Source organism: Rattus norvegicus, chromosome 14 (assembly GCF_036323735.1).
Source record: "Rattus norvegicus strain BN/NHsdMcwi chromosome 14, GRCr8, whole genome shotgun sequence".
Classification (NCBI taxonomy): domain Eukaryota; kingdom Metazoa; phylum Chordata; class Mammalia; order Rodentia; family Muridae; genus Rattus; species Rattus norvegicus.
In genome coordinates this window covers 50868234-50880656 of record NC_086032.1, presented here as the reverse complement: position 1 = coordinate 50880656, position 12423 = coordinate 50868234, and the positions used below count along the sequence as shown (strand labels likewise).

General features: G+C 37.6%; 1 protein-coding gene across 1 annotated transcript in view; it reads left to right on the top strand.

Moving 5' to 3' along the window:
• The first annotated feature begins 3439 nt into the window (after nucleotides 1-3439).
• Dthd1 (death domain containing 1) overlaps nucleotides 3440-12423 on the top strand; it is a 103524-nt gene continuing 94540 nt past the window's right edge. Inside the window, 4 exon segments of the mRNA XM_063273758.1 lie at nucleotides 3440-4070; nucleotides 5913-5953; nucleotides 5956-6201; nucleotides 6204-6507. Of these exon segments, the coding sequence (XP_063129828.1) occupies nucleotides 3802-4070; nucleotides 5913-5953; nucleotides 5956-6201; nucleotides 6204-6507 (860 nt within the window). The 5' untranslated portion in view covers nucleotides 3440-3801.

Sequence of the window (12423 nt, the reverse complement as noted above, 5' to 3'; positions counted from 1 at the left end):
CTTATCCTGTAACAGAGGATTTCCCATATATCTATAAGGAAATAAGCCTACATGGATCTAGTGATCTTGCACTTAGTATCATTTCATTCAGCATTTAAAATATGCACAGTGCAAGTTCTTTCATGTTGTCTTATAGTGTTTAAAAATAATTTACCACCTATTTACAGAAAATGTTCAAATATTTACCAATATTCTTCTGACCTGTCTGCTACATTTCTTATAGAGGAATTTTATTCCAGCAATACTGCAGATCTGTGATCTGGCCTGGAATGACACACCTTTAATCTCTCTGGCTGGAGTTTACACCCTTATTACACACCATTTATCCCAAACAATATAAGTAAGATTAGTTTGTAGAAAGAAGCAGCCATGGTTTGAAAGTGATAGTTAATTGAAGGGTATACAAAGAGATGAATCAGAAAAAGAGTTGACAGAATGAGTCAGAAATAGAATACACCCTACTTTCTGGACAACAGTCATGCAAGAGAGTCTACTTATATGAACAGTGCAAAAAGAGAAAGTACAGTTGAGAGGCAGTTTTATCAGGACTGTCATACAGAAACATGTTGGAGAGAGAACAATTTAAACTCAGGTGATGACAGAATAGGCTAGAGAATATGAAAAAGCCAGAAGATTAGAAAAAATTACACGAGTTTGTTTGAGGCTAAGCAGAGCAATTCAGTGAGAAGCCATGAGATGCTAGATTAAATAAGTCAGCTTGGAAAGGAGTTTGATCCAGAAAAGCTGAGTTGAATCAGCCTGTCAGAGATCAGAAAGAGCTAAAAAGGGTAAGCTTTTTCTTCAGTAAGCCTCTGAGAGGACAATTACATCTGGTGAATAACAGTTATATTTACAATTTCTAACATAGTCTCAAAGACTTTCCTGTGCTAACTTGAAAGCTACAAATCAAATCGATCAGTTCCATTTCACCAACATAAAGTCTTAATACAATTCTTAACTTTTAAATTTCTTACTATATTGACCAACTAGGCATTGACCTAAGTGATATGGCTTAGTTATTGTCAACAGTGGTACTTTTATCACTAAATAAATAAGTGGATATGTATCCAATGCTTACAATTTCCTTCAGTCTTACAGTTTAGTAAATTCTGTGTACTCTACTTCCAAATCCAATCTGCTTTCAAGACATCCACTTTTGTTGCTTTAATGTAGACCCTCAAGTATTCCAACATGTAAATATCTGACATACATGCCTTATGCAACATGAAGCACAGAGTTGATGGCATTTGTCACTTGGTTTAAATATGTAACATTTCCCTTCCATCCGCAAAGCCAAATTCTGACTTCTCTAGTCTTCACAAATACTGGATGCAACTGTTTCCATTACCTCTGACTCATTCACTGAGCCTTCCCCTAGATACATATCTTGCTACTGCCATCCCACTGGACAATTTGTCATACCTGTACCTTCAATATTATAATTTCTACTGTGAAAGTACCATTGTACTTCTTTGTGTTCTATATCCTGCTTATCCTTAGATTTTTAATTTGAATATCTTCGACAGTTAAAGTTTCATGCATTGGCTGTATTGTGATCATTTGCTCATCTGCCTGAAAGACCTGACATCTGGGCTCACAGTACATATTAGAGGAAGATTTTCAGAATCAGTCTTGAACAAAAGTCATTTGTATGTGACCTGGAATATATGTTCAGGGCTTAGCCAAAAGAATAGAGTAAGATGCAATCAGGATGTTTTACAAATTGAAAGGAATGTGAAAATTGTATGTAATCTTTTATATGATATAGATCACAATTTCAAGAAAGCAGTTTCACTGGAAAACAGAACTTTGTAACTTTTAAAATTAAGACATGATTAAATTATTTTGCTCTCTCTTTCCCCCAACCCTTCCAACTGCTATGTTTTACCTTGCTTTTCCAAATTGACAGCCCATGCTTCCCCCAGTTATTGTGGTCATTCATGAGTATATAAATACAACTTTACAACTTGACATGTCTATTTAGTGTTGCAAGTATAAATATATAATCTCAGTGTTGACCATTTGGTATTGGATAGCCAACTGGAGGCTCATCCTTCAGGGGGACAGTTTCTCCCTTCAGTATTAGTTACCTGAAAGGGAGTTATACTCTGGAGTCCTCAGCTCTCCTGTACTCTTTTCCTTGTCCTTCAGAGTCCATGAACCACAGCAGTTTGGGAAAGCTGCAAGTTTGCTCTTTCATTTTTCTTTCTTTATTTCCTGGAACTGTTCCCTCCAATGGTTTATATGTCTTGAATGAAGCCCCAAGAGCCTTCATGCTCAAGATGAAATAATGCTGACTGTGAGAGGGAGGCATGCTCGACTCCCTATGGAAACATTTGATTTCCATCTAAGTTCTCTAGGGAGCAAGTGTTGTTTTTGAACTTATAGCTCCTTCTCCTTTTGCTGTGTGCCCTCTCTTCTCAGAAAAGGGGGAGTTGGAGGAGAGGAAACAGGCTATTCTGCAGTCCATCTCAGGCCCTACTGCATCAAGCTCTGTTGTGCAATGATCTCACATATATTGTGGCCACGGTGCAAGCAGCACAGTGAGAACATGCTGCATCTGAATTTTAATTATAATGGTAGTAAATACTCTTTGCGAAGAAGCTGCTTTTCAGGTTTGCTCTCCTTTTGTAGAGAAGCCCTCGACACAATTAGAGAGGAATAATCAAAGAGCAGAGCTGAGACCAAGTTCCTATTGCAATTTCAATGTACACTTACATATAAGAAAGTAGTAATTACATTTACTAAATAATGGTATTAGCCTATGCTCCAACAAAAGGATTTTTCCCCCTTTCAACTCTTGCTATGGTTGTTTTTTGACTGAGTTTCACCATTGAGCTCTGACTGGTCTTATATTTGAAGCAACCACCCTGCCTTGGGAGTTACCATTGCTGCATGATACACGAGGCATCAGCCACAATGCCTGGACCTCTTTCATCTCTTTATTTTATTTAAATCTTTACTCTTTAATTTACTTGACTGTAAGTTAAAGTAAAAAGCCATATGAAGCTATATCCGGTTCCAACAAATTCTAATTTTTATAGCCAGTCTTATTTGTCTAAACCTTATTTCTATACTCCCAGATTATCTTAAAACCAACTGAACTTTTCATTAATAATTATAGATATACACAGAAATTTTATAAGCAGTATTCTTTTTTATTAGATATATTTCTTTACTTACACTTCAAATGCTATTTTCTTTCTCAGTTTCCTATCCATAAGTCCTGATCCCCTCCTTCTCCCCCATACAGGAATTCTCCTCATTCATCCTCCTTACTACCCCCTCCCCATATTTCCCTGCACTGGGGGTCCAACCTTGGCAGGTTAAGGGCTTCCACTTCCACTGGTTCACCAACAAGTCTATTCTCTATAAGCAGTATTCTAATAAAAGAAAGAGAAAAGAGAAGTTTATTTTTATTAGTGGAGTTCATCTTCTACCTGGCATTCATATTCTGTTACTTCAAAATTTAAAGGGTATGTGGCATTTTCATAGCATTTTGATTTGTGAAGCTTATATGACCATATGATTATGTGAGCCAACACTGTCCCTGTGATTAATCTCTTCTGTACACAGTAGCACCCAGAGTTCAGGAACGCCCCTCTTCTGGTCACCTAGTAACTTTTCACTGGTTAACAACAAGCTTAAACTGTTAGGTTGCAGGAGAATGCTTGACTATCTGACTTGGATCCTACTCAAGACTTTGGAAGAAATAACCACTGCCAAGTTTGAACATGCTAAACCTTTTGTTTAGCATGGCCTTGTTGACAGGGGAGAAATACATTTTTTTTGACCTTAGAAATGAATACAGAAGACATGAGGTCAGGTAAATTAGGCGAAATATTGAAGCAGATTTGGAGACAAAACCAAATGTTAAAGAAGGCACTCCTAGGTGATGATCTCCGTGAGGAGGTTGGTGGAGCCACTTGGACAGCCACTGTTATTTTTTTAGGTCAAAGACTCAATGAAGCCCTTTATCAACTTTTGGAGCACACTGCAGTGTCTCTTCAAGCTACCTGCCAACAGCTATATATACTGCTTGACAAGGATAATCAATGTATCTGGAGACAAGACAAGTAGTCTCTTTTGCTTGCTTGGGCTTATGCTTGGTTTTAAAATACTTATTTCAGCAGCATATAAGAGGGTCTATGTGTAGAAATACAGTGAATGTAGAATCTCTGCTTACAAGAAACTAATATTACATGGAAAGTGAGGCAAGACAATATTTCACAGGATTTAAAGGTCCCTTTTTTTTCATTTTTTTTATTAACTTGAGTATTTCTTATATACATTTCGAGTGTTATTCCCTTTCCCGGTTTCCGGCAAACATCCCCTCTTATTGGGGCACAGATGAAGTGTTTTTAGGTTTCAGTAACCCGGATCACATTTTAAGGAAGGGAATTTAGAGCTCTGCTAGGAAATAATTCCTATTTAAACCGATACCTAAGCAATGAATCGGAGCCAAGCAACAGGAAATTCAGATGTTTGGCTTGCTATTTACAAGCCTTAGAGGTAGGAAAGTACAAGACTAATTAAAGCAGAGCAAGTAGTTTTTCTGTTTTGGAATAGCATGTTCTAACTCTAGAGTAATTTGAACCTAGTCCTATTAATTACAAAAACCCTGGAAAGACTGGATGAGCTAGAAGGAACTGGATCCCTAATATACTGAAGGAACAATGTAAATTCTTGGGAATATGACGAGGTCAATGTGTGTGTGTGTGTGTGTGTGTGTGTGTGTGTGTGTGTGTGTGTATGTGTGCTCTAAAAAGTACAAGTATTGAGAATGTAATATCTACAAAATATGGTCTTAATAGCAATATTTTCAGAATCTAGGTGGCATTATGAAATCCAACTCCCAGACATACAGTGTCAAAGTGCGTGTACAGGCCTCTCAGTCAGGAATCCAGAGTAGACAGCATGAAGGGCTTCACAATCAGTAAACATGAGAGAAATCTGTCCCAAAGCTGTGTGATCCCAGAATCATCAGCAGGAGCTCATGATTAGAAGTTAGTCGAAGGAAGGGATTGAACACAGACCTAGACAACAAGTCAAGGCAAGTACTCAACTACCAGAAAAGACCAGTTCAAAATAAACATGGGATCTCAGACAAAAGACAAAGAATAAGTTGAACTGCAGTGCAAAGGCAAGCCCAGACTAGAGAGGAGATTATCCGGTGACATTGAATTTCATCTTCCTAGAGAGATGTGTGGATTCTGGATACAGATTCCTATTCAGAGCTGAGAATACAGAAAGGTTCAGCCTAGAGGAAGCCTGGGAAGAGAAATGCACAGATGGAAACCTGGGATGAAATAAGGATGGAAAGAGAAATGGATAAACTCAGACATTGATGATGCTTATAGCCTTAGAGTCGAACATTCTGTCTTTGTTTGTCATTGATTGATCATCGCAAGATCCAGTCAGAATGATATGGTCGAAATTACCCTTTAAAACAGAAATTTGACAAATTTTAATGATCACATTCTCAGCATGGGGAGGATTGAATTTTCCACCAAAAATTCAGTATGTGTGTCACAAATTACACAGTTGTAGCTTTTCTGACATTTACTTCTCCAGGGTGCTCAGGTAATCTTATAGCTGATATTAAAATGGCTAATTGACATAGTATAGTATCACCCAAAGCAAAGAAGAAAATGGTCAAATATAGCAAATGATTGAGAACTTGTTGACTTCATTCTTATTTGGGAGAAGGTATCACATTTATCAATAGAGTTTAAAGAATGTTCATGGGCCAAACGTATCAGTTTCGCTTCTTGGCTACTATGTTAAAAGTAGAGTTCGTTTCACCCTAGTTATGTAAGTGTTAAATGGAGGCAAATTGTGCAACCATCGCCTTCATCTGCATAGAAGCATAATTTGACATAGTTTTTACTTCTTTGTGTGTGTACATGTGCAGAAACTATTGCTTTCATAGACTGCCTCATGAAAAAGAATGAATATTGGGGAACACTGCTTTGCTTCTAAAGAGAGAAGAAAAAGAGATGTGTAATTTATGCAGCATGCATGAGGACCATATTCCACAGCAGACAATACCAGCCATTCAGGATACCAAAGCAACAGACATTGCTTCAAGAAGGGAACTAAATGTCATGGAAACAGTGACTGTTGCTTCTACAAATGCAGGGGAGAGCCATTGCACGGACCAGGTCAAGTTAACAGAAAATAAAACACAGATAAATTCTGGGCAAAAGAAAACAATGCCCTATTGAGTGGAAATGTAATAGGGCAAGAAGAATCACAGAACACAGTGTTCCCTGATAATACAGAAAATGAAGATGAAAAACAAATTGAACATGTGACTGCTGAGAACACAAATAGCAACAAGAAAGACATTCATGATGCGATCCAGACAACAGCAAGGGAGATTCAAGAGACCTCAGAAAGCCAAAGAGAAAAGATTACCACATGGGATGTCTCCAGTAAGGACATGAATAATCTTCATAGTGAGACAGAGAGCCTAAGACAAAAGGCTAACATAATGGAAAAGGAGTAAGTAAAGGCACACTGAGAAATGCTTATATATGGCTACTTATCTGTGCATTCTCTGTAGTCACTAAACATCTCTTTTGAAAAAAAATTCTTTAATTATTTTATATAAATACACTGTAGCTGTCTCCAAACACACCAGAAGAGAGCATCAGATCTCATTACAGATGGTTATGAGCCACCATGTGGTTGCTGGGATTTGAACTCAGGACCTCTGAAAGAGAGGTCAGTGCTCTTTTTTTTTTTTTAACTTGAGTATTTCTTATTTACATTTCAAGTGTTATTCCCTTTACCAGTTTCCAAGCAAACATCCCCCTAATCACTCCCACTCCCCTTCTTTATGGGTGTTTCCCTCCCCATCCTCCCCCCATTGCCGCCCTCCTCCCAACAATGTAGTTTACTGGGGGTCCAGTCTCAACAGGACCCAGGTCTTCCCCTTCCACTGGTGCTCTTCCTAGGATATTCATTGCTACCTATGAGGTCAGAGTCCAGGGTCAGTCCATGTATAGTCTTCAGGTAGTAGTGGCTTAGTCCCTGGAAGCTCTGGTTGCTTGGCATTGTTGTTTATAAGGGGTCTCAAGCCCCTTCAAGCTCTTCCAGTTCTTTCTCTGATTCCTTCAACGGGGGTCCTATTCTCAGTTCAGTGGTTTGCTGCTGGCATTCGCCTCTGTATTTGCTGTATTCTGGCTGTGTCTCTCAGGAGAAATCTACATCCGGCTCCTCTCGGCCTGTACTTCTTTGCTTCATCCATCTTGTCTAATTGGATGGCTCTATATGTATGGGCCACATGTGGGGCAGGCTCTGAATGGGTGTTCCTTCTGTGTCTGTTTTAATCTTTGCCTCTCTATTCCCTGCCAAGGGTATTCTTGTTTCCCTTTTAAAGAAGGAGTGAAGCATTCCAATTTTGGTCATCCTTCTTGAGATTCATGTGTTCTGTGCATCTAGGGTAATTCGAGCATTTGGGCTAATAGCCACTTATCAATGAGTGCATACCATGTGTGTTTTTCTGTGATTGGGTTACCTCACTCAGGATGATATTTTCCAGTTCCATCCATTTGCCTATGAATTTCATAAAGTCATTGTTTTGATAGCTGAGTAATATTCCATTGTGTAGATGTACAACATTAACTGTATCCATTCTTCTGTTGAAGGGCATCTGGGTTCTTTCCAGCTTCTGGCTATTATAAATAAGGCTGCTATGAACATAGTGGAGAACGTGTCTTTTTTATATGTTGGGGCATCTTTTGGGTATATGCCCAAGAGAGGTATAGCTGGATCCTCAGGAAGTTCAATGTCCAATTTTCTGAGGAACCTCCAGACTGATTTCCAGAATGGTTGTACCAGTCTGCAATCCCACCAACAATGGAGGAGTGTTCCTCTTTCTCCGCATCCTCGCCAGCATTTGCTGTCACCTGAGTTTTTGATCTTAGCCATTCTTAGTGGTGTGAGGTGAAATCTCAGGGTTGTTTTGATTTGCATTTCCCTTATGACTAAAGATGTTGAACATTTCTTTAGGTGTTTCTCAGCTATTCAGCATTCCTCAGCTGTGAATTGTTTGTTTAGCTCTGAACCCCAATTTTTAATAGGGTTATTTGTCTTCCTGCAGGCCCGTTTTTTGACCAATTATATGGTCAATTTTGGAGAAAGTACCATGAGGAGCTGAGAAGAAGGTATATCCTTTTGCTTTAGGATAGAATGTTCTATAAATATCTGTTAAGTCCATTTGGCTCATGACTTCTCTTAGTCTGTCTACGTCTCCGTTTAATTTCTGTTTCCATGATCTCTCCATTGATGAGAGTGGGGTGTTGAAATCTCCTACTATTATTGTGTGAGTTGCAAAGTGTGTTTTTTGAGCTTTAGTAAGTTTTCTTTTATGTATGTAGGTGCCCTTGTATTTGGGGCATTGATATTTATGATTGAGAGTTCATCTTGGTGGATTTTTCCTTTGATGAATATGAAGTGTTCTTCCTTATCTTTTTTGATGACTTTTAATTGAAAATTGATTTTATTTGATATTAGAATGGCTACTCCACCTTCCTTCTTCTGACCATTTGCTTGGAAAATTGTTTTCCAGCCTTTCACTCTGAGATAGTGTCTGTCTTTGTCTCTGAAGTGTGTTTCCTGTAGGCAGCAGAATGCAGGATCCTCCTTGCGTATCCAGTTTGTTAATCTATGTCTTTTTATTGGGGAGTTGAGACCATTGATGTTGAGAGATATTAAGGAAAAGTGATTATTGCTTCCTGTTATATTCATATTTGGATATGAGGTTATGTTTGTGTGCTTTTCTTCTCTTTGTTTTGTTGCCAAGACAATTCATTTCTTGCTTCTTGTAGGGTATAGCTTGCCTCCTTATATTGGGCTTTACCATTTATTATCCTTTGTTTTGCTGGATTTGGAGAAAGATATTGTGTAAATTTGGTTTTGTCATGGAATATCTTGGTTTCTCCATCTATGTTAATTGAGAGTTTTGCAGGATACAGTAACCTGGGCTGGCATTTGTGTTCTCTTAGGGTCTGTATGACATCTGTTCAGGATCTTCTGGCTTTCATAGTCTCTGGCAAAAAGTCTGGTGTGATTCTGATAGGTCTGCCTTAATATGTTACTTGACCTTTTTACCTTACTGCTTTTAATATTCTTTCTTTATTTTTACGTTTGGTGTTTTGACTATTATGTGACGGGAGGTGTTTCTTTTCTGGTCCAATCTACTTGGAGTTCTGTAGGCTTCTTGTATGTTTATGGACATCTCTTTCTTTAGGTTAGTAAAGTTTTCTTCTATGATTTTGTTAATGATATTTACTGGTCCTTTGAGCTGGGAGTCTTCACTCTCTTCTATACCTATTATCCTTAGGTTTGATCTTCTCATTGAGTCCTGATTTTCCTGTATGTTTTGGACCAGTAGCTTTTTCTGCTTTACATCATCTTTTGACAGTTGAGTCAATGATTTCTGTGGAATCTTCTGCACCTGAGATTCTCTCTTCCATCTTTTGTATTCTGTTGGTGAAGCTCGTATCTACGGCTCCTTGTCTCTTCTTTTGGTTTTCTATATACAGGATTGTTTCCATGTGTTCTTACTTGATTGCTTCTATTTCCATTTTTAATTCCTTCAACTGTTTGATTGTGTTTTCCTAGAATTCTTTCAGGGATTTTTGTGACTCCTCTCTATGGGCTTCTACTTGTTTATTTATGTTTTCCTGGAATTCTTTCAGGGATTTTTGCGATTCCACTCTGTAGGCTTCTACTTGTTTATTAATTTTTTCCTGTGTTTCTCTAAGGGAGTTTTTCATGTCTTTCTTGTAGTCCTGATCATGATCAAATATGATTTTGAAACTAGATTTGCTTTTCTGGTGTGTTTGGATATTCCGTGTTTGCTTTGGTGAGAATTGGGCTCTGATTATGCCATGTAGTCTTGGTTTCTGCTGCTTGGATTCCTCCGTTTGCCTCTCGCCATCAGATTATCTCTAGTGTTACTTTGTTCTTCTATTTCTGACAGTGGCTAGACTGTCCTATAAGCCTGTGTGTCAGGGGTGCTGTAGACCTGTTTTCCTGTTTTCTTTCAGCCAGTTATGGGAGCAGAGTGTTATGCTTTCAGGTGTGTAATTTTTCTATCTACAGGTCTTCAGCTGTTCCTGTGGGCCTGTGTGTTGAGTTCACCAGGCAGGTCGCTTGGAGCAGGAAGGTTTGTCTTTCCTGTGGTCCCGAGGCTCAAGTTTGCTCATGGGGTGCTGCCTACTAGCTCTCCGCAGGGATAGCAACCAGGAAGATCTGCTACAGTCAGTGCTCTTAACCACTGAGTCATACCTCCAACCTGTCACTAAACATCTTAATCCTGCTGCTATGACAAGCCACCATAAAGTGGATTGTTTTGAATGAATGAAGTTGATTTCTCACAGTTCTGGAGACAGAGGAAAGAAAGGCAGAGAGAGTCAGTGGCTACTAAGAGCTTACTGATATATAGATGGCACCCCCTTTCGTGCATTCTCAAATGGTATAAGGGTCAAACCAGCTTCAAGGCTTTTATTAATAATACTAGTCCCATTCATGAGAACAGTGTTTTTTATAATCTAATCAGTTTCTTCAAAGGCACTTAAAAGAGTCACATATGGAATAAAATCTCAACATGTTTTATGAGGGAATATACCATCAAGTTTTATATTTTAATATAATATCTCCAAAAGTTACTGCAAACCAGTGATTTGGGTTAAATATCCCCACAGAAATGTATGAGGCTGCTATTGCTAATATCATTGTATTTTTCATAATTCTAGGAAACATGGATATTAAGTAGTGCTTTAAAGGAAAAGCAAATAGTTATGAAAGTATTTACAAAACTTGTTCAGAACATAAACACTTATATATAGTAAAATTAAATTTGTGATGAAAAAGTGATTTTGGAATGTTAAAATATTAAAAAAACAATTAGCTAATCTGATTATATAAATACTATATATACTTGTTATATCATATATATATATACATATATATATATATATATATATATATATATATATATATATATAAAGATAATTCTCATCAATCTTTAAACTTTGTCTTCTGAACTCCAGGAGACATATGGTGGTCTTTTTAGGGTCTTAAAGATAAATGATTTTGTTCTCACCAGTTAAATCTTATAAAATTGCCAGGATTTTTGATTTTGTTTTGTTATTTGTTTTCTTCAGCTTCTCTAAAACTCCATGAAATAAAAATGGGAGAAAAATAATTCTTGATTTGTCTAGATTGGTATATCAAACAATATGTTTTTAGATAGATACAACATTTTCCTTAGCAATGTGACTCAGTCAGAAAATATTTGAAAAACAGGAAAAATTCATTTTTATTTGTGGTCTTATTATTGACGAATTTTTTGACAGTGGGTAACTTGCTTCATGTTCTCTTTTTGCTTTCTTTTTATCTTTTTATCTGGTTTTTTTTTTTTTTGGTAGTAGTCACTTACTTAGAGGAATACTATCTCCTTCTTTGGGGTATATGGTGGCAAATGAGATAGTAACTGAACGGCCTGGGGTTGGGTTCTTCTGCAAGTGATGACACTCAGCTAAATGTTAATGTACTATTTGATGTCATAACCAGTGACTTTCACTCTCCTACCCCTTCTCAATACTGTTCTTTACCTGTATCCATCTCTGCATAATAGGATGGGGAGACACACAACATTGTTCCTGGAAAAACATCACCAAGTCCAAGTATTTGTTCTTTACCAAGTACTTTTGCAAGTTCTTTGCTTATACTGATCATGGGACTTTATAAAAATGAAAAAAGGGTGCAATATACCCACAGCAAAGAGAACTTAATGCAACTTCTAAAGTAGTCAAGATGTGGTTTCCAAAACCACAGTGTTTTTTGAAAAAAAAAAACACTGACACTTCATAGCCTCCCTTTCACAAATGACTCAAAACACCATCTAGTGAGTCATTGCCTGCACCACTCCCTCTAACACCTCCTTTAGGTGTTCTCTGGTTAGTGACTTCCTCTTTGAGGCATTGAACCAGTTCTGCTTGGCTTGCATATTTACAGAGATGACTCTCCATTGCAGGTCCCTGGGCTTAGGAAGCTATCAGACCACATAAAAGTAAATGCAATAAACAAAGCCTTGCTTAGAAACTGTTGTGGCTCCTCAACAATAATTTTCCAAAAGCCTCATCCTTTGGAGTTGCTGTACTAGTATGTACACAAATTGGGAAAAAGCTAAACTAAAGTGATCTACTTCACAACAAGACAAGTCATATTTGATTAGTACTGTGGAGAACAGACTTATTTACAAATCTCCTATCCCGTTTATTTGTCATTTGGGAACCATGCCTTGTAATAGTGGGTGTATTGAGATGTTTTCTAGGAAAGAGAAGATAGCATTTTTGAAGTTATATGAATCTAGTTTACTGAATCACTTGATGAATTTTTTTTATC